The sequence below is a fragment of the Mustela erminea genome, chromosome 14, assembly GCF_009829155.1.
Source record: "Mustela erminea isolate mMusErm1 chromosome 14, mMusErm1.Pri, whole genome shotgun sequence".
Lineage (NCBI taxonomy): Eukaryota > Metazoa > Chordata > Mammalia > Carnivora > Mustelidae > Mustela > Mustela erminea.
In genome coordinates, this window is record NC_045627.1 from 33,511,113 (window position 1) to 33,534,885 (window position 23,773).

The following is a 23,773-nucleotide window of genomic DNA, read 5'->3' on the forward strand; positions in this document are numbered from 1 at the left end:
TCTTTTATGAATTAATGGTGACCAAGTTGAAATTGTACATGAAAAAGTACTCTGGCTACTATATAGTAGAAAATAATGGAAAGCAAAGGTCTTTGAAAATAGCTAAGTCTTCATATTTTGGGGGGAAAAAATTAACTTGAGGCATAATACTGGACTTCTAAGTTATCTAATGAAATCCCTCCTAATCCTATATTCCCAATGACCTAAGGTTACAGAGTAGCCTTAGAGCTTAAACAGCAACTAATTTTTGAAGCATTCTGAAAATAACTGAAAGGGCAAATTGGTACCTCTCTGATTACTAGCGGTTTGCTATAAGCATATGGATGATAAACTAGTTTCTAACGTAACAGATTCAATTTAACAACATTCCTTAAAAAAGTCACTAGGGAGCAGGCACTGATGGCATTTCATTTAATCCTCCCAGTCCAATTATGTATTATGAATTCCATTTTATAGGTTCAGAGAGGCTCAAAAAGATTAAATATGTCCCTGAGATCACACAGCTGATGAGGGCAGGACCAGCATTTGAATGTAACTCTGCCTGATATTAAGTCACATGTTCTTTCATTATTATATTATTATTAACATTATGTTGGCCAGAAAAATGGTTGTGGTATGTAAATATAGAAGTTACGTATTTACTCTTGTTGTTTTGTGTTCTAACTTAATTGAAGAAGGACAAAAACAAATATTCTAGCAGTGGATAAAGTTCATTTAGTATGGTGTTTCTTTTTCCACGCCTCTGTCTTTCTCACCTGTCTGCGAAGGTCTCTTGTCTTCTTACACATGTTGTCTATTGCAATATTCAGGGTATTACTCCTTTCCTTTTTTCCAGTCTGAAAGAGAGGGGGAAAAAAATGGCATAAGCAATGGTATCAGATTACTCTTTATCACTTAGCAATTTTCTTTCTAAATTTCCTGAAAATAACAGCTTGAAAATTCAAGAATAGGTTTCAAAACTGCTATGATATTGCATATGATTCATGAGCACTTCACTTAAGACTAAGTAGAATGGTGATTAAAGCTCACATTAGTTTCTCCTTTAAGCTTCTGTAACATTTCTGATATGGGGCTGGGTTGTATTCAGTGTGGCAGTCGGTAGAGCATTCTCTCCAAGAAACTCTGATCTTCATTCTTAACAAGTTGACTCTTTAACCTCAAAGCACGCAATTAGCTTAAAAGCATTAGATGCCCAATTTGTCAACTTCTGTGGGAGTTTCTGAAGTCATTTTCATGGTGTATTGTGTAAGTTATGCAGAGCCATATTGGAGTTTTTGCTAAACACCAAATAAAATATGCAGTGCAAATTCATACAATTTGCAAAAGTTGACCACAATTTTAGCTGACAATATTCCAAGAACAAATTGTTTCAAGTAGGAACTGGACGCTGTTTTTGGCTCTTTAAGATAATTTGTGCAACACCTTTTCATTTCTTTAAGCAGAATAGTTCTCTGTTATACCCTTAACCTAAATCTTTGGCTATTAAGCACACAGGGAGTCACCTTGGTTGGTATTTTCTACATATTACTTTTGTGGGAGACAACTGAATTGAATCTAATCATACTTTTCTCAGTCCTATCTTGTATAAAAAAGATTGAAAAAAATCATTATGTGATTCACCTCTAAGAAAATTGCTACCATTTAAATTAATAAACTGAAAAGGGCTCTTGCGAGGAGACCTTGAAAATCAGGAAGGTAAGTTTAAGCAGCTGATAACTGAGGAAGTTTATAGCACAGACTCCATGAAGAAGGAAATGAAGGTAAAGAGTGGACCATTAGGCTGTGTGTCATACTCTACGTCCAATGACTACATTCACAGATAAATCCATACCTTCAAGGGGAGACACTTCTTTACAAGAAGTTCAAGAACATCTATATACTCTGTCCCAGCCTCTGTTTAGTCCCATTTTCTGTTACATCTTCTCAAGTACTACCCTTCCAGTAATAATATTCCTACACATGTCTACCTCTTCTCCCAAGTTCTTATACATAATATACTCTTGACTTCAGCAAGTGTCTACAAAATAACCTGCTGTTAAAATCCTACCTGTCCCTCAATGGTTTCCATAGAGTTCCCTCACCAACTCTCCTCAGGAATAAACTCTCACCTTTCCTTGTTCCAATAGCATTTTGCAAATTTCCCAATGTTTGTCTCTATGCAAGTTCACCACTCTTACAATACTGTTAGAATCTTGACATTGACAAGTATAGCTTTTTTCTGTTCCTGAAAGCAACTCGCAGAGGACGTATTGAAAGGTGTTGACGAGTTTAAAAGTGAACAACTTAATTCAGAACAGAACATAGTTTTATTAGGATCCCACCAAATGCCAGGAAGGTGTCATACTAGATTCTTGAGAAGATTTTGTCCATCAAGGCACAGCTAAAATCCTCTATTAGCTGAGGTCTTTGTTACCCACCCAAACTTTAGTTACACCTAGATTTCCTCAGCAACAGTGTTACTGATAATTAAGATGGAGAAAAATCACTGTCATTTGAAACCACCTTATACACTGCAAGATGTTTGGCATCCATGGGCCCCTGTCTACTAAATTCCAATGATATTGGCTTCATGCGTTTCCAGATGCCTCTTAGGGGGAAACAGTAGAGGACTACTAAGTCTCTTACCACTTTTTCTTTTTGACAATGAGTGTGCAATATGTACATGATGGAGATTGTATCTAGTGAAAGAAGTGGAGAGAAGAGAGAGGAAGAAATAGAGACTTTGGCTTCTTCATTCCCAATTTGGATACTTTTTATTTCTCTTTGTTGTCTGATTGCTGGAGACAACTAAAATTCTAGATGTCAGAGCAATAAAAGCAATTGGTGTCAATTACCCAGATGAAAGTTGTGGCTACCTTTTCAGCTCCTACCCAGCATTACCCATGCTAGCAGTAGAAAATAATGAAAAGTTAATGCAGAGCCATGGAAGGCAATGGCATGAGCAGATACACAATGGGCTATAAAACAGTTTCTAATTTTACCTAAAGGACCAAGCCCATATTCTACAGTTTCATGCAGTGTAGCTCTTGGTTGTCTCTTTCAACATCATGAAGCCAGAGATAGTAAAAGAGGTGAGGAGTGGGACAGACTGAAGAGATACCTCCCCCTCACTGCCCCTCACACAGGATATCAGAAATAATACAGGAGATTCCTGTTGTGTTGACCATAAAAACTCACTAGCCTCCATGATAAGATTCATCAGAATAACTGAAAGATGTCAACCTTCTCAGAACAAACAGCAGTAGCATACAATACTTTAATAAAGGATGACAGGAGGTGACAGCCTCATGGGATTAAATAAGGACTATAAAGATGATTTTTTAATTTCTATCCAGAGCTTAATGTTAGTTTAAAATGTTTCATTGGGTGAAAAGCATTTTGTTCTCTAAGTAACAATAAATAGTCCCTATCACTACAGGAAGTATTAAGTTTTCCCTTCTTCTTTCCCTGTATCTCCCCACCCCCACTTTTCTTCTTTTACCTCCAGCTTCTTATTGGGTCCTTGCTCTATCTACCCAGATTTATTTGACTCAGTCAAGCCATTTTATGCCTCTTTATTCCTTTTGCATGGCATAAAAATAAATAAAGCAAGGAGAAATAGCCCCATCCTGCTTAAAAGCCCTCATTCCTTCTGTTTTCAAAGCCTTAACAAATCATCAAGCAATGAGCTAGGACGGAAGGTGAACTATGCTGAAGTAAGGGATGGAAAGGGCAGGATATTAAAACATAACCACAGATAACAGAGCCGGCCTGCATTCTAGGTGCTCAGAAGAGAGGATGCTTCTTAAAGGAGCCTTGACAGGAACCTCCATTAAGTCAGCACAGCCCTGCGAATGGAAAAGGCAGCGCTTACAGCAGAGTACCAGGGGGGAAAATGCTGAGAATACACAGCACAGATCAGCACTGTGTAGAGAAAGCAATCACATTCCTCATCACCAAAAAAAAAAAAAAAAAAAAAAAAACCTGTCAGGAAAGGCTCTGTTGAAAAGCACAGTTCTGAACATGGATTTCATTCAGTGATATTTCATTAAAACTACTATTGCATATTTTAAATATTATTCCAATGTGATCCAGGCTTATAATCCTAACTATGAGTCTTTCCATCAGTTCTGTCTCACCATTGCTCCCATGTCACGCTGCAGTTAATTGGATGCTCTCTTGTGGTTCCCTTAAAGCTGCCTACACATTTGGAAAAAGTCTCTCTATAAATAAATTTCCTTGAATTATCCTAATTTGAGTGTTCCATCTGTTTTCTGTTGGGACCCTGCTAGGGAAAACTTTCTACACTGTGTTGTCCAACATAATAGCCACGAGTCACATGTGGCTCTTTAAATTTAAATATAAATTAATTAAAATTAAATAACATTAAAAATTCAATTCTTCACTCCCTTAAAGTGAGCAATAGCTGCATGTGTCTAGTGGTTACTAAAATGGATAGCATAGATACAAAACATTTCCCTCATTGCAGAAAGATATATCAGACAGTACTATTCTAAAACACATCTCATTATATAGTTGAATAAACAGAGTTCCTACTTTTACACAAATCACATTTGATTTAAGAATAAAAGAGTGAGCAAGAAACAAACAAAAAAAGCCCAACCCTCAAGTTATTTACTCTAATAAAGAAATTTAACGTCTGGGGTGCCGGGGTGGCTCAGTCCATTATATGTCTGCCTTTGACCCAGGTCATGATCTCAGGGTCCTGGGATCAAGCCCCTCCTCCATCTTCCTGCTCAGCAAGGAGTCTGCTTCTTCCTCTTCTTTTTCCTCTCCTTCCCTCTGCCCTTCCCTACCACTCTCCTCCCCCCGCCAGCCACATGATTTCTACCTCCCACTCTCAAATAAATAAAATCTTAAAAACAATTAAAAAAACCCTCAGATTGTTTTTCAGAGTCCATAGTCTCTCATGGTTCACCTCCCCTTCCAATTTCCCTCAACTCCCTTCTCTCCATCTCCCCTTGTCCTCCATGCTATTTGTTATGCTCAGAGGGGAAGATAAAGCATGAGAGACTATGGACTCTGAGAAACAAACTGAGGGTTTTGGAGGGGAGGGAGGTATGGGGTTAAGTAAGCCTGATGGTGGGTATTGAGGAGGGCACGTATTGCATGGAGCACTGGGTGTGGTACATAAACAATGACTCTTGGGACACTGAAAAAATAAAAAAAAAAAATTTTAAAGCCCCCTCAAAAATAAAATAAAATAAACAATAAAAAAGCAACTTAATGTCTAATTATGTTCCTTCTTGTTCTAAATCCCTTCAGTGTATTCCCATTGTTGATAGAATTAATAAAAAATTCTTTTTTTTTTAAAGATTTTATTTATTTATTTGACAGACAGAGATCACAAGTAGGCAGAGAGGCAGGCAGAGAGAGAGGAGAAAGCAGGCTCCCTGCTGAGCAGATAGCCCGATGTAGGACTCGATCCCAGGACCCTGAGATCATGACCTGAGCCGAAGGCAGCGGCTTAACCCACTGAGACACCCAGGCGCCCAATAAAAAATTCTTGATCATGGCATTTAAGGCTCCACATGACCTACTCTCATAATTACCCATCAATTATTAATGAGATACCATAATGAACCCTTTGTTTTCTATGCAATACAATCAAAACTCGGGAACTTTGCCCATATGAAAAATCTCATTTGGCACTTTTGACCTTGTTTTCTGATTATGAATTTCTTTCAGGACTCAACTAAATTTTAGATGAAGCTTTTTTTGAGCATCTCAGCTGAAATTAAATACTCAAATTCCACAATACTTTTTTATACTGTTTATGTTTCTTTTATAATATTTTGTTCAATAAATAATCTAATCTGTTCAATACATCTTTATTATCTATCAAATGCCAGGCACTATACTAAGGACTGATGATACATTAGACCTAATACCTGCCTTTGAGAAACACACATCGCATGTTAGAAACAAACATAAGCACAGTATTTAATAGAGGTATCCGGGATAACCCATGGATCAATGGGAGCTGCACTCTCATTAAGGATGAGGAAAAGATTCCTGAGAAGGTAACAACTGAATACCAAAAGACATGTAGGAGTCAGCCTGGTGACGATGAAAGAGAAGGTCACTCTAAGGGGGCAGAGATAAATTGCACAGAAAGGCAAAAGTCTTTCAAGAATATTTGGTAACTAGTATAAAAAGCATGGGGTGGGGGGGAAGCCAGCTCCTGGAGGTTGCTGCCACATTAAAAAGTGAGATTGATCCTATAGACCACTGGTATCTCAGAAGTGAAGCCATTATTCAAATGACCACTATTCAAATATGTCAACCTGGCTGGAGTTGCATAATGTATTTAAGGATACTAAGAACAGAGACAGGCAGAGGAGTTAGACAGTTGCAGCGAGAGTGTACAAAAAGGCAAAAGGTGCTAAAATTAATGCATTGGCAGTCAGGATGAAGAAAATCAACAGATTTAAGGACTCCCAGTATACAGGAGAGGTTGATGACTGGCAGATGCTCAGGGTGGGTAAAGAAAAGAGGATCAACGTAGGCTGGGTGTAGGTTTCCAACAGGGATGACTAGTTAGATAATGCTGTTGAACTGGTCATTTTAAAGGGAAAACTGGGTCAATACAAGGATGATGATACCAGTTTTGGAATTGCTGAAGAGCTTGTGAAGAGCTCACTTTGATGAGGGAGCAGGAGGCTGGCTGAGGATGAAGCAGGGGCTGGTGCCTTGCACCCCCTCTCCACCCACTCCCCTTGGTAATATGTGTGACATTCCACAGGCACCCCTGACTGCCCTAAAAGAAGAATGTTGCTTTTATGCAGATCAAACTGGAGTAGTCAGAGAAACTATGGATAAACTCAGAGAAAGACTTGCTCAAAGAAAAAGGGATTTTTAGTCCCAGCAGGGATGGTTCGAAAACTGGTTCAACAGATCACCTTGGCTTACTACTTTGTTGTCATCTATAATGGGCCCTCTCATCATTCTGTTATTAATTCTAACTTTTGGTCCTTGTGTCTTAAACAGGTTAGTACAATTCATTAAAGATCGCCTATCTGTTGTTCAGACTATGGTCTTGACTCAGCAATACCAACTACTTAAACAAGTAGAGTCCCAAAAGGACTCAGTTGAAGAACAAAACAGATGGATATAAGATTATACCCATGTTAAAGAAAAAGGGGGGAATGAAGGACCCCAGGTCAGAACTATAGTATAGCCTATAAGTTTTAACATTCTTTTTATAACCAGCTTATGCTAACTAAGAAACTGTGGCCAGCTGACCATAGATAAGGGAGTCAGCAAGCAGCATAACAGGATAACGAATAGCAAAAATCTGTGTTTAACCCAGCTGTTTCTGGCTTCTGTATAATAACGCTTCTAATGCTTTGCTAAGAAATGAAAAATTGCTTAAACCCTCGCTCGCTGTGTAATCAAATGAAGTTATACCCTTCCCCTGTTAAGAATTTCCCCTACTACTAAGTAAAATTGATAAGGGTTGTCTCCCGTACCAAGGCCGGAGACATACGGTTCAGCACGTACGCTAGCTGGAGACATGCGGTTCAGCACGTATACAGATAAAGGTTAGAAACGTGCAATTCAACACGTACCCTCTACTGTACACTACCTGAACGATGACTGGCCAGAATGTATGGTTGGTTTTAAAGGATTGGCTACCTGTGTTTAGGCCTTGCTGTAATGCTTTTAAATTACTGGCTAGAAAAGTGAGGGCTCTGATGTAATGGACTGTAAAATTCTATATTAAGTCACTCCCGAAACAGATCGGGGCTCTCAGACACTGACCCATCCCTCGCGGATTTCGTGGTCAAGTGTCCCTGGGAGTCTGAGCATGCCCGAATAAAATCCTCTTGCTTATTGCATCCAGTGGTCTGTGAGTGCGTCCTTGGGTGCGGGTCCTCTAGGGTCTTTCAACTTCATTAGTGTTTGCCCTATGGATGACTGTTTACCTGCATGGATCTCTCTCAGTATACTGTATGCTCCTTGAGGGACAGAAACTTCTTACACACAATCTGTCCCTCATGGCATCCCTTACAGTGCTTTGCACATAGTAGAAGCTCAAAAGTTACTTGTTGAATAAATAGAGAAAAAAAAAGACTGGATAAAAGTACTATTTGGCAAATTATGTAGTATCTCTGGACCTTACTTTCCATACCCATAAAATAAAGATTTGCCCCAAATTGTTCCTTTATTCCTTTCTTTTTTTGTTTTTTTAAGATTTTATTTATTTGACAGATAGAGATCACAAGTAGGTAGAGAGGCAGGCAGAGAGAGAGAGGAGGAAGCAGGCTCCCTGCTGAGCAGAGAGCCCGATGTGGGGCTTGATCCCAGAACCCTGAGATCATGACCTGAGCCAAAGGCAGAGGCTTAACCCACTGAGCCAACCAGGCGCCCCCCTTTATTCCTTTCTAACTTTAAAATTCTTAGAAGGGCCATGATCTCTAAAAATAAGAATTATAGGACAATATATTACTTGTATTATACAAGTTTTTGCATAAACAACTGTTAAAAATGTGCTGGAAACATATGCATAATATGAATCTGTAATGGTACGAATAAAAGGAGACATTTGAACCAGGAAGGTCATGATGTTGACCTCAAAAGAATTATGAAGCTTCAAATACTAAGGGATAAAGTTTAAAGCAAATGAAAATTTGTCTAATTCATAATCAAATAAAAATGTCATCAGTGCAGAGAGGAGCCCATATGGAATTTAAACTGCAAGAAAAATGTTTTTGTTGTTGTTTTGTTATTTATTTTTTTTTATTTTTTAAATGTGTGCCATCATATTCAACCTTTTAAAATGACACATTTCCCTTTAAATGGGAAATCTTCATTGCATGGTAAAGATGAAATATGATGCCCTTAAATTAGTTCTTCTCTGCAGAAATAGCTTTAAAAATATTTTATGCTTAACACTTAGCAGAAGCACAGATTCTAGTCCACATTTTTCAGGCATGAAAGACATACAAACAGACAAGCATAAAAAAATGAAATCTATCCTAAAATGCCATCTTCCTGAATGGCATGTCAGGAAAACATCCTGACAGGGTACACTAAAACACATTTCTGAAACAAAGTCTGTGCTATAAAAATAAAACTAAAACAAATAAAAATTAGCTTTGAGACTTGAAATGAGGTTTTAAAAAATAACTTTATCAGGGAAGTAGGATAAAGACCCCAAGTGTCTTGAACTTCTGTCTTCCTGAAGAAGTAAGATGTCGCCCCAGGCAAACTCCTGCTGGGGTGGGACTGAGAGGCTGTGAGAGGGAATCCACATTGTCAAATATCAACCACAGCAAAGTACTTTTACATTTATTGTCTCAAATGCCATTCGCAGTAACTGCTCACACATTTGCATGTGAAGACACTGAAGTTCAGTAAATTTAAATATCTTACCCAGGAGGAAATGCGGTAAGTGGTAGGATCAATTTGAGCTGAATCTAATCTGAGGCTTTAACCACTATACTGTAACGACTTGAATGAGCTGTAACTTAAACCCAAATTAATGTTTTCTGTAAATTACATAAATTTATTTCTTAAAAATAATGAGCAGAATAACACAGAAGTTTGTGACGACAGTTAAAATTGTGTTTGAATCTGTGCTTTACTATTTGACAGCTATATGCCCTCAGCCAAATCTTTAACCTCTCCAGCTCTTAGCTTCTTTACCTATAAAAATGGAGATAACGGAGCGATTATATTATAGGGTTATTATAAGGAATTAAAGATGTAGGATATGCAAGTTCTGGCAAATAAGAAGGGCTCAAGAAATGTTAGCAGTTATTACTCTACTTATAGATAGTGTTTACCATCGTTATTAACCCTTGCATTTCTCAAACTAGCTGGCTGTTGCCCCTATGGGTTTTGGGGGGTTCTTTTGGTTTTTGTTTTTTGTTTTTCAAACACTAAACCTTTATCCTGGAATGTTCTGATCTCTTCTTGTTCAGAATTCTTACTTCGTAATGCAAAACTCAATTTAAGCACCTCATCTTCTATATCTTCTTTTCTATCCCCAATTAAAAAAAAAAACACAAAAATTAAAAACCCTCTCGATTATGTTTCCACAGTTTTCCCTGCATGTTTCAGTTATAACCCTTGCAAAATATTCTGTCACCCTTTATTTATACTCTGCCTTGAAGGAGCAGGAGGCTGGCTGAGGACAAAGCAAAAGCTGGCGCCTTGCACCCCCCCTTCACCCGCTCCCCTCCATATGTGTAGCATTCCTCAGGCACCCCTGACTGCCATAAAATGATAAATAGTTAACTTGCAGAAATCACAGTCCTGCAGGGTAGGAGTCTCCCTTGGTTTGCAAATGTCCTTGAGATTTACAACAAAGAAGTTACCTTATCAATAGCCCTAATGTCACCCTCCCCTCCATAAAACACCGAAGGAGGTGGAGGTAGAAGGAAAAGTAAATAAAGTTAAATTTCTTCTAAACCTAAATCTCATTAACAAGGATGCTTGATAGCAGGAATGTAACATTCCACCAGGAGACTCCCAATTGTCTTTACTTGATAAGTAACCAGGCCTCCAATATCCTGATAGTGCTTTTTTTTCCAAATGCGTGGTAGGCTAACCGGCCAGTTCTGCTTCTGTAAGATTGCTTTGTCTGCTTTCGCGCGGGGGTCCCCTGACCCAATCCACTGACGCCAAGTATGCCTGTTCAAACTGTCAATCAATCAGCTCAGCCCCACCCGAAACTTGTTTGTATCTGTCTATAAAAATCCTGCACCAACCCAGCTCTGGACCTCTCGGCGTTATCGGCAACGAGCGCCGCAGAGGTCCAGGTTCGAACCTGCAATAAACGACCCTTGCTGATTGGCTTTGACTCACGTCTCTGGTGGTCTTTTAAGGTGGGGGTAATATTCAATTGGCATTATAGCCTCATCTTTTAAATTGTCAAGTCTTCACTCTGTAATCTTAGTGCCTACCACAGTATTCAGCACTCCACTAACAATTGTAGACAAAATAAATAATGGAAAAGTAGCTAACTACACTTTTATTGATTGTAACTAATATTCGGCTTTATTAATAAAATTAGTATTTATATTTTAACAAAAGTAATTAATGTTCACTCTATTAGCTGTTATTCTATTCAATTGGTGTTTCCATTCACAGATTATTGTCGTTATTCCCTAAAGAAGGTACAACATAAACTTGGTATGAGAATGAAATCTAATCTGTGGATCAGAAAATGTGAGATCTGAAATAAACTCTCTAGGTGACCCTAACTAAGCTGAAGCACTTCTCTTGACCTTAGTCTCTGCATCTGTAAATGGAGGCCATTGCACTAAGTGATCTCCAGAGTCCCCTGCACTCTCCCTGCACCCCGGGACCCCAGCTCTAAGAGCATGTGGTGCTGGAGTTCTCTGTGGATGTACAGTCTAGAACACACATAATCAAATACTGAGAACAGGACACTGCCTTCGGTCACATGTGTCCTCAGACCAGAGATGTTATGCCAGACTGCAGGGTTTCAATGGGCACACACCAAACATGAAAGAAATATTCATGGGTTTGCACCACAATAAAATTCAAATTATCTTCCTGGGCATGTTACTAACCAATCTTAAATCTCAGGGATGGATGTAAACCATGGGCATCTCTTAAAGATCTTGCCATGGAAAATCAGTCATAATACGTCCAAGTACAGATGCAAAGATCCATCCCCATGACCCATATGTAACTTTACAAGACGCTGAAGAGTCAAGAAAAGCCTCAGACTCTATTTCCCATCGGCTCTGGCACTATTTCCACCTCAAGCTATTTTCTATTATGATAACATGCCTCGATCTGTGCCCCCATTTCCCCTCTCTTCCAGCTAGAGTTTCTTGTCCTCCACTGAAGCCCAGCAAACTCTGGAACAGACTCTGTTCTTAATAGGGAGAAATTGAAAAGATAGAGTTTATTAATTTCAGTGATTCAGCATTAAACTAAACTTGCTGTGACCCCTATTCTAATGGGTTTCAGATCTTGCCAGCTCCTAGGTCAGTGACTATTCCTATAAATCAGGATATGATTACTATTAAATGAAGGGAATATATTCAAAATTGAAGGTTTTACTTAGGTTCAGGGCAGGATTCAAAATATTGTATACATTAATGGTTTCTAAATACTCATCTCAGGACTCATGAGGTAAAATGCAAAAATACAGATAATTGAGTTATTTAACCATAAGATCTGTCCTTTAATCTGAGAGTTTTTTCATATTTTTATGTTAAAATTTTTGTTGTTTCTTTTATAAAATGATGCTTTACTTAATGGCACAATATTTTCTATTTTTATAACATCTTTGACAGAACAAAGTAATAGAAAACCTGTCAGTTTCACAGGTTTTGTTTCTGTGTGTGTGAGTATATGCATTCTTTGTTTTTCTGTTTGCATAAATCATAGTTTTGAGGATTAATGGTTTAAAACAAAGAAATAAGAAATCTGCCTAATCACAGTCAAAATTGACTAAATCAGTCAGTTGTGGTATTGGCATATAAACAAATAATATCTGTGCTTGGGGAGCCTAGGTGGTTCAGTGGGTTAAGCATCTGCCTTCGGCTCAGGTCCTGATCTCAGGATCTTGGGCTGGGTTCCCTGCTCACCAGGGAGCCTGCTTCTTCCTCTCCTTCTGCCCCCTCCCCCACTCATTCTCTCTCTCTTGCTCTTTCAAATAAAAAGAAAAGCTTAAAAAAAATAATGTCTGTGCTTTTGAAACTGGATTTATTTTCTCAGCTTGTTCAGGACATTTTATATCAATAACACTGCACTTAAAATCACAGTTGTGTTAAGTTGCCATTAAAAGTCATGAAATAGTAGAATTAGATAGATAGTCTTCAAATCTTTGTTCCAAGACTAATTAACAAAGTGACCACATGCCAGTTATGAATGGCAAGCTTCAGATTCCTCATCTATAGGATGGAGATGGCAATACCTTCTTTAGGGGTTAGGTGAATTAAATAAAATAAATGTACAGAAAGCATGCAAGGCAGTCATATAGCTGACACTTAATACATTTTCTTTATTATTAGCAATAAAAATACTTGAATGTAAAATCACAGGGGGTATAGAACAGAAATTATTTTATTTACTGAATTACTGCTAAATTTCCCACAGTTCTTGGGCATAATAGAGGTTCAGTATTGTTTTATTTGAATAATTGTTTAAAAAATGATTGACCTGATAAGAAAATGAATGAATATATGATACATGATATAAATCTACTAATTTAAGAAGGATTTACTATAGTTATCAGAAAAGTTGTAGAGATCGTGTTACATAGTACTGAGTCCTTGAAAAGAGTAGTCTTCAGAAAAGTTGATATAGAAAAAAATATATAGATAGCTAGGCCCAAATTCACAAGTCCTCTAATTTCAATTAATGGTTAAGGTGTGTATTATGTCTTTACTGACATTTCATTTTCCAAAATCCCCTTAGTGAGTCATTGTCAGAAGTTGTTAACATATTTCAGAAAGAGATATAGCTCATTCTAAAAAATCTCTTTAATTTTGTGTTGCTTGACCCAGCAGCCAGCTTCAGGAGCCTGCCTACCAATAAAGAAAAACCGCTGTGAATACTAATATAAGAATATCTGTGAGAAAGTAGAATGTGGTATTTTATGCTGTCAATTACACCTTGACTTCTTATGGCAAAGATCTTTATATTAGAAGCCACTACCAGAGTCTAACAACTAATGACATAGCATTATTACACATAGTCCAAATTAGTTTCCATCTTTTAAATAGAACCCCTATTCTCTAGCAACTTTTCTATCTCTACCATGCTTTGTGAGATAGAGTATTAGAACACTGCTCTCATTAAAATTTTTCTTGCCATTTCTCCACTTTGTTAAGAAGAATTCATATTCTTTTTATTTCCTGAGTCGGGTTTTCATAGTTTAAGTATACTCTCTATGTCAAATTTCAGCCAAAAGTGAGCCTTATAAGGTTTATTATAGAACATCTAACAAAGGTTTTCTATGGCCCACACATGCGAAATACAGATCAAATAGATTTCCACTGTTCTGCTTATGGTTTTCACTTTTACTATTAACTGCCTTGCAGACATGTTTCTTTTTAACACTATAAAAATAAAATGGATTTATTCTTAATGTTTAAAATAAAGACTTTCTATCATTGCTATCTTCAATTAGCACTTTTAAGGTTCCTAAGTCAAAGAGTCTTAGATTCTGTGGCATGGAGAAAAGTTAAAATACAAATAGGTCGTTGAAAGTTTTCTTGTGTTGTTCCGTTTTATTGGATATTTTTTTCATTTGCTATGAAGCCGAGGAAAGGGGGGAAACACACACACACAAAATAAATCCGTTTAGATCCAAAAAAAAAAAAAAAAAAAAAAAAATACAAATAGGTTATACTTTAACAACAGAGACGGAGCTGGAATGTATTACACTAAGCGTAATAAGTCAGTCAGAAAAAGACAAATACCATGTTATTTCACTCATATGTGAAATTTAAAATCAAAATGGATGAACATAGGGAAAAGAAAAAAAGAGAGGGCAGCAAACCATAAAATAGACCCTTAATTACATAGAACAAACTGATAGTGGCTGGAGGGGAGATGGGCAGGAGATGGGCATTAAGAAGAACACTTGTGATGAGTACTGGGTGTTATATGCAAGTGATGAATCATTAAATTCTAGTCCTGAAATTAATATTACAGTATATGTTAACTAACCATAATTTAAATAAAAACTTGAAACTTTAAAAAAAAAGAGAGAGAGAGAGAGATGTTATACCTTAAAGAAACCTGGCATATGGGAAAAAAAAGAAACAAAACAAAACCTTCCTTCATTCCTTCAAAATACATTAGCAGGTAATAATTTTCTTTACAATTAAAATTTATTTGCAGAAAATATATAAATAGAGCAAGCCTTCTTAGGCCTGTTGAAAATATTTCTTTTTGTTATGAAACTTGATTTGTGCATACATCTTTAACAGAAAAAAAAAATTCATAAACAGGATCTAACCTACAAGCAGTCAAAATAAATATTGATCTATATGGTGTAACTTGAGAGGAACCAACACCCTCCACTTGAAAATATTATCTTCCTCCCCATGTTCCCCCTTCCAGACTCTACCCAGTATATGAAATTTTCCATTTCTTTTTTTCTTTCAAATATTTAGATTTAATTAAAGCACCAAGATGCACATAAGGGAATTTCACACTGATGTGTCAGACCAAGATAATGATTTTCAAAAGAAATAATGAAAAGCCAGTTATATGACTCTGAAACCTCAAATCTATAAAGAAGATATAAAGGCCATAATGTGTGGAGACTAGGTGAGATTTTATGGAAAGAATTTATATGAACAAAGCAATCTAGGATCTCTATCCTTTTCCCTAGTATGTAGGGAAGAGGATGATGAAAGAAACTTCAGTGGGGCCATTTAGAAAGTATGGTATGAGTCCCTGGCAGCTGAGATTCAGTTGCAAGTATAAACTCTAACTGGAGAAATCTACCTGATGAGAGATGCCTGGCTAGCTGCTGGGGAATAAATAGAAAAAAATCCATTGTCTGAACATTTGCCATGCTCCAGGTATGAGTCTCGTGCAAAAGACAACTGATCTCAGGTCATCTTGGGTTTTGCCCAAGATCATTACTTAGATTAATAAATAAAGAGAAATAAAGAGGAGTTATAGAAACTGCTAGATTTTGAGGATAAGCTGTCAGCTGTGGGAGAAGCTACCACTCATACCAAGGGAATTACAGGTAAAATCTGGACCTCCAAGGAACTCATGAAGTCCCTTGTGACTGGTTTTCCCATTTGCCCCTTCAGATCCATTCACCACCCCTTGTCACCATACCGTTGTTCCCTACCATCCAGATTTCATACAAATGCTGCCTTATTCCCTGCTTTCAAGTGGATTTGACAATGAGAAGCATAAGAGTTTGGAAGGAGAGTAAGGTCAAGGTACTTATTCTTTTATTGCTACTATGAGGGGTTGCTGTTAAGTTGACTAAGTTCCTCTTTTGAAGACCACAGCTCTTGTCAGGCAGCCTTCTTCATAAAGAGGACACCCATTCAGAGTTCAGGAACCATTCCCTCACTTGTTCCTTCAAGCCTGGAGATGGGTGGGCTCCCTGCAGTGGCTATGCTCCATCCCTTGTTGATTCCCAAACCTTGTCCACACCTATGTAAATAAGCTTTTTAATACATTTTCCTCAAATTACCAGCTTGGTGTATCATGTTTTCTCTTGCTGGGACCCTAATCAACACAGTAAGTCTAGGGAAAAATTCAGCTCCCAACACCCAGAGAGCCAGCAATAGCTTTCCTATTCCCCTTTCCTCTCCTCTTTCCCCTTGCTTCATGCCTGAAAGAGAGGAAAAAAAGAAAAAGCCAATAACTTCTCTTTCCCAGTTATTGATTTCCTACATGCAGTAGGCCCAAAGTGTGGGAAATTTGGGACCAATTTAAATCAAGATACAAGTTTTGACAATTACATCCTAACTACTAATTAGAAGAAAGGAATGACACAAAAGATCAAAGTTAACTAGAACAAATTTGAGATTTCTTGATTTGTCATTCAGGGTTAGGGGAAGAACTTACCCACTATATAAAATTAAAGGGACAGTGGGACTACACCAAATATAAAAGCTTTTGCACAGCAAAGGAAACCATCAACAAAATGAAAAGGCAACCTACTGAATAGGAGAAAATATTTGCAAATGATATTTCCAATGAGTTAATATCCAAAATATATAAAGAACTTACACAACTCAAAATCAAAAGCCACAAATAATCAAATTTTAAAAATAGGCAGAGGACCTGAATAGATTTTTTTTTTCCAAAGAAGACACATAAATGGCAAGCAGACATAAAAAGATGCTCAACATCATTATTCATCAAGGAGTGCAAATCAAAATCACAATAAGATATCACTTCACACCAGTCAGAATGGCTAAAACCAAAAAGACAAAAAATAACAAGTGTTAGCAAAGACATGAAGAAAAAGAAACCCTCATGCATTGTTGATGGGAATGTAAATTGGCACAGCCACTGTGGAAAACAATATGAAGGTTCCTCAAAAAATTAAAAATAGAAATATTGTATGATCCAGTAATTCTCCCATTGGATATTTACCAAAGAAAATGAAAACACTAATTTGAAAAAAACATATGCACCGCTATGTTTATTGAAGTATTTTGTACAATAGCCAAAATATGGATGCAACCCAAATATCCATCTATAGATGAATGGATAAAGAGGATATGGTGTGTGTGGGTGTGTGTGTGTGTGTGTGTGTGTGTGTGTATGTGTGTATAGTGTATTTTATGTATACATATACATACATATACAAGTGTGTGTGTATACATATATTCATAAAGAAGATACAGTGTGTGTGTGTATACATACATATATATGTATATGTATATATGGTGTGTGTATACATATACATATACATATGGTGGTGGAATATTACTCAGTCATTAAAAAGGATGTCATCTTTCCATTGTGACAATATGGGTGGACCTAGAGGGTGTTATGCTAAGTGAAATAAGTCAGAGAAATATAAATATTAAATATTTTATTTATATGTGGAATCTTGAAAAAACACAACAAAAGAAATGAACAAACAAATAAAAAGTGAAACCAGATCCATAAATACAGAAACAAACTGATGTTTGCCAGAGGGGAGGCCTGCAGGGGGATGGGCAAAATGAGTGAAGGGGAGTTGCAGGTACAGGCTTCTAATTATGGAATGAGTAAGTCACAGGGATTAAAGGTAGAGCATAGGAAATAGAGTCAGTGGTATTGTAATAGCTTTGTATGTTGACAGAAGACTGGCACACTTGTAGTGAGCACAGCATAATGCTTAGACTTGCCAAATCACTATGATTTATACCTGAAACCAATGTAACATCACATGTCAACTATATTTCAATTAAAAAAAAAGAAAAAAAATTAAAGAGTGAGAGATAAAAAATATAATCACTTTATTTTACTAGCTTTTTGAACACCATTGTTATTTTAGTTTTAAACTCCAAAAGCTGCCTTAGAAGCATTACATGTTGGATACGCTATTGGGAATAAGTAGCAGGAAGAAGGGGCTTTGTTAAGAAATACACAAAATAGTGACCATTTTCAGAGAACAGGCATCAGGATGGTATTTAAGTCAGTCACAGGGAAAGGAAGGCATCAAAAGAGAAAAGACCTAAGGGCGGTGAGTCCAACTGTACAATAGTGTCGCAGACTCACCTAGCACCCTGCTAACAGAATGATGCAAATTTAAAATTCACAATGCAATTTCAAAGAAAATCCTTCTCTATTCAAATTGATAGTTCTAAGACTAATTCCAAATACATCTTTCCAAGTTTCCCTTTTTCATTCATTGATGTAGAAGAAAAAAGATCTCTACTTAGTCAGTCAGAAGGGAGGGTTTAAGTCTTAACTTTTCCACTTACTAGACTTGCAAACTTGCACAAATCACAGTGTCTGTGCCTCAGTTTCCTTTTCTATAAAACGGGGTAACCCTTCCCAATCTGACATCCATCTAGCACCTGTTACTACTGGGGGTACTTACTGCTTTCTGGTTGTATCTCCCTACAAGAAAGAATATTTTTTTTATTTCAGTCCTTAAGGAGAAAATGCTAGTGGAGGAATATTTTGAGTTTGTTGGTCCTTCAAGGAGGAGCACCTTACCTGGTGAGCAAGGTTAGATAGACGTTGGGGAGGACACACTTAGAGCTCTCTCTGTAGATCTCTCTCTCTCTCTTTTCCTCTCTGCCTTGTCAGTCCCTCCATGTCAGAATTGAATTCTCAAGAGAGGCATTGAATGGACTTCAATTTAGGGAAGAAGGAATAGGAAGCCCTTTTATAACCAAGCCCAGTCTCCTTGTCTAGTTTTGTTGATTCTCATCTTCCCTGGAAGGAAGGAGAGGCAAGTGACAGACCACAACAAAAGCACAAAGGTAGGCAGGCACTTGCAAGTGTTCTTATTTGCGATACAGTCAACAAGATTTAAAATGATATTTGAACTACGCACCTGTTACCTATGCAAGTGTTACTATATCCTTTCAAAACTGCGAGCTTAGTGCATGATTCTTCCACAGACAACTAAAACACAGAGATTTCTAAGGTCTTTCAGTGAGCTTTAATTAATGCTATCAAAGAAAGCCTAGAAAATAGCCATTTGTCTTAAAGGCAAAACCAAATACTGTATATTCAAAACGGAAACTAAAATAACCGTTTGAAATGTGGCCATCATTTTGAGGCAATCACTGCCACTAATTTACCATCCCTTCAGGAGACCAATCCATGACTCCTGTCTTAAGTTTGCCAGGCAAACCAGGTGATACCTTTGCTTCATTCTTATCTGGCGCAGAAAAAGTCTCAGTAAATTTAATTGAATTAGTGATATCAGCTAATTTTGGTGGAGAGGGGTTCCGAGTCTTACACATAGTTTTGTTTTGTTTCTGTTTTTGTTTTTATTTGTTTAAAGACTACTGCTCCCTTTCCTAAGGGTCAACTTTCCCCATCACTGAGGCTGTGCAAACTGGCCTACCCAGCAGAAGAGACGGATATCGGGGGAGTCATAAACCAAGTCTCTCTGAGCGGCGTGATTTGGACGTGGTGCCGTATATCAGTTCCAGACGTCAGGGAAGACTGATAAAGCTGCGCAAAGCTCCCTGAGAAGCACAGCTGAGTTGCAGGAGATTGCTGTGATGATAATCGCCAGAACAAACCATAAATTCCAGACTCAGAATTAGGAATGGCCTGTAAACATCAAATAATGGGTGTCTAAATTGAAAATGAAACTGTTGTCTGTAATATTTCTTGCAGTGTGGCTCAGAGAGCTAGTAAGTAAGAGACGGGGGTGACCCTTTTCTGCTGTTAGAAAGCTGAGGATATTAACTCCTCCTACTGTCAACCTCAGGGAAACAGAGCCAAATGAACTAGCTAGAAATCATGGGTCATAAAAACAGATATAACATTATGCAGCAAGACCAGCTCAGGTTAACAAAAAACAAACAAACAAACAAAAAAACCAGAAAACCACAAATACTGCATTTGAAGAATCACACTAGCAATCACAGAACAAACGAGCTCGAATAATTTACCTGGGTCAGTCTTTCGCACTCACCTATATATGAAAAAACAAAACTTGAATTTCTTGCACCTGATTGTAAGGAGCTGACAGTCAGTTTGGTGTGAACCTAGATTATACAGCTATTTTAAAGATATGGAAGTTTGGAGATCCAGAATAATTGTAGACAGGAACCCTTGAAGCTGGGCTGTGACTTGAAAAGAGTTTTTAAGTACTTTATCAGGTAAGTAAGAATCATGTGTAAGAAGCATATTTTTAGCTCAGTGGGATATTTTATAAATAACAAGGGTGTCAATTGTTACAAGTATGTGAAAAAATACTTTTCTACCATTTTATAAGCAAAACATTTTTTTGCTGTATTTATATGCTTACTAAAACTCTGTTCTTATGAAAAAAAACTAAAGTTAATATTTATGGATTAAGAGCATTTGAATTCACAAAAATTTACTGTTCCTCCTGCTACACCAATGTAAACATACCATCTATTTAACAAAATTTTAATTTTTATCATGACTTGGGAAAGAACAGAAGATACTGATTCTTGTAGGTTCTTGATATTATAGCGAAGTGGAGTACGTTCTATATCGATACACACCAATATTGTGCATGAAGCAGTAAATGGTAAGGGATGGGAAGGGTGGGAGCAGAGGAAGTGTTATTCAAAATATTTGGCAAACAGGAGGGCCTGAGCAGTAGCACCTCAGCATGGGCAGGAGCACTGAGGAGAGAGGGGCAGCTGGGTAGAAGCTATTGTCTACCAGTTGAAGGTATCTACATATGTAAATAATCCATGCTCTGGCAGGGGCAGGATGCTGAATGTTAATTTGCTGGCACTTACTGGGAAAGGGAAGAGGAAAAGATATTAAAATTGATACACAGCAATTACTAAGTCATACCTGGTAACTCTTTTTGTTATTTTTTTAAGATTTTATTTATTTGAAAGAAAGAGAGAGGAAGAGGGAGAGGCAGACTCCCTGATGAACAGAGATTCTGATGTGGGGCTCGATCCCAGGACCCTGGGATCATGACCTGAACAGAAGCCAGACGCTTAACCAGCTGAGCCACCCAGGCCCCTCTTCATGACTCTTTATTAAGCATTGTGCCTCAATTAGGTGGTGTCTCTACCTAAATATACATTTTTTTCTTTTTTTTTTTTTTCTCTATTTCCACCTTCAAGACCTTGCAAGCTGGAAATACTCAAGTTAAAAAGAAAGTAGACTTATAGACAAAAATATTGTTTCTGAATTAACAGTAAAACCATGCGTTGACCAATATTTTGCAGAGTATATAGAAGAGAAGCAGAGGCTAAAAAATACCAATAATATAACAACAATAAAATCAAATGTTAATAGCTTAGGTATAATGTACCAAGCACCCTATGAAATAATTACTGTCTGCCTTTGGCAGAAGCAAATTGAGGCTCAGAGGAGCAAACTGCTTTTCATGAACACAGAACTAGTATATGATGGAGGCGGTCTTAGGACATGGGTGCACCTGAATCCTAAGGGTTTAATTCCTGTGTTACATTGTTCCTATATTGCTAAAAAAAAATTGGTTCCTAAAGTTATTAGATTAGCAGATATTAACTTAAAAGTTCTCAGGTACAAAAAAGCAATATCCCAGCAAAGAACATGTGGGCAAGAGCAGGACCATCAGGCAATGGAAGAAGAGGCACAATCTCATCCAGAACATGTTAATTTCTTTGCATCCTTGGTGCAAAGGAACTTGTTTAATATCAAAGAGTCACTATGGAGTTGATATATTTTGTGATGCCATAAGTAATGTACAACAAAATGTATGTTACTCTCATGTTAGGCAATATGATTGCTCATCTAGTCAAATAATCTTATGTACTAATAGAATTTGAGCCAAAGAACATCTTCATCTTCAAAACCAATCTCCTTACCATGCCACCCAAACTTGATCTCTTTACCACCAGCTATCACTGGAGGTCATCCTTCTCCCTCCAAGAGCTCATCAAGGCCTTTCATATATACTGCTGGACCCATTCACTTTTATCTTCACCACCACCACCACCACCTTAATCTGTTATTGCCCGGGCTACTGTCACCATGCCCTAACTGGTCTTCCTAGAACTTTTCACCTTCCTGTCTCCTAGCCAATGCACTCTCCACTCCATACTCAGTACAATTTTAAAGTAAATATGTAATTAAAAATCCTCTTTCTGTCATGTTCTCCTCTTAAATCCCATCAATGGTTTCACTCCAAAGGATTCTACACAGGGACCCAAATCCTTACAACCTAAACCTCCTAAGATCTTATCTCCTAGGGTCAAGATTTGGCCTCTGCCTAACCATCCCTCTAGATCCATCTCAGGGCACCTCTTTACTATTAGTGTTCCAAGCATGAAGGCTTTCCAGTTTTTTAAACATCCATTCCCTCCTTCTCTGCAGGACTCTGTTCATGCTGTTCTCTCAATTCGGAATTCCCTTCGCACACCCTTACTCATCCTTACTATCTCATCCCCAGTGCTGCTTCTTCCAGAAAGCCTTTCCAGACGCACAGCACTTATAAATTCTTATTACAGAGCTCCCGGGTGGCTCAGTCATTAAGCAGCTGCCTTTGGCCCAGGTCATGATCCCAGGGTCCTGGGATGGAGGTCCACATTGGGCTCCCTACTTGGCAGGAAGCCTGCTTCTCCCTCTCCCGCTCCCCCTGCTTATGTCCCCTCTCCCTCTGCATCTCTCTCTGTCAAATAAATAAATAAAATCTTTAAAACAAAACAAAAACAAATTCTTATTGCAGGTTATAATCATAAATTCATTCTGTATTTAATTGATTAATGTACATCTCCCCTAATAAACAGGCTAGAAATATTAAGAGGGAAAAGGATTGAGTAACTTTTGTTCACTACCCTACTTCCCAGCACTTAGTATATGCCTACCACTTATAAGATGCAATAATTATTGTTGAATAAGTTAATTAATTAATTATTTACATTTTATGGATACTGGGTATTTTTATAAGAATACTGGGACTGAATGAACCTTATTACAATCAATATTTTCTTGCCAGAGTAAGCAATACTCTGTGAAAAAGACTATCTTTCCAATGCTTAATTCCACGAGTTGGTTAGAAGTATTATACTCATCCACTATAAATTTGTACATGTTTAATTTGTACAACTGCAAAACATATAAGACTTCACTGGGGAGATGGCACACAATAGGATTGAAAAACAATACTTCTTTAGGACTACTTTGTGAAGTAATTTTAAAAGATTGGTAATAGGGGAGGAGTCAAGATGGTGGAGAAGTAGCAGGCTGAGACTACTTCAGCTAGCCAGAGATCAGCTAGATAGCTTATCTAAAAATTGCAAACACCTGCAAATCCATCGGCAGATCGAAGAGAAGAAGAACAGCAATTCTGGAAACAGAAAAACAACCACTTTCTGAAAGGTAGGATTGGCGGAGAAGTGAATCCAAAGCGACGGGAAGATAGACCCCGGGGGGAGGGGCCGGCTCCCAGCAAGCGGCGGAGCAACGGAGCACAAAATCAGGACTTTTAAAAGTCTGTTCTGCTGAGGGACATCGCTCCAGAGGCTAAACTGGGGCGAAGCCCACGCGGGGTCAGCATAGCCTCAGGTCCCGCAGGGTCACAGAAGAATCGGGGGTGTCTGAGTGTCGCAGAGCTTGCGGGTACTGGAATGGGAAAGCCGGCTACAGAGACAGAGCCGACAGTGAGATCACTGCTCAGTGTTACCTTGAATCGGTC

At 37.8% G+C, this 23,773-nt stretch overlaps 1 protein-coding gene across 3 annotated transcripts in view; it reads right to left on the bottom strand.

Annotated features, from left to right (window-relative positions):
- The window catches only part of CTNNA3 (catenin alpha 3), a 1,797,739-nt gene that overhangs the window by 839,661 nt on the left and 934,305 nt on the right, over positions 1-23,773 (bottom strand). For all 3 annotated transcript variants that reach the window (XM_032312382.1, XM_032312379.1, XM_032312381.1), the window contains exon 8: positions 756-836. In XM_032312382.1, coding sequence (XP_032168273.1) covers positions 756-836 — 81 coding nt within the window. The remainder of the gene's footprint in view (positions 1-755; positions 837-23,773) is intronic.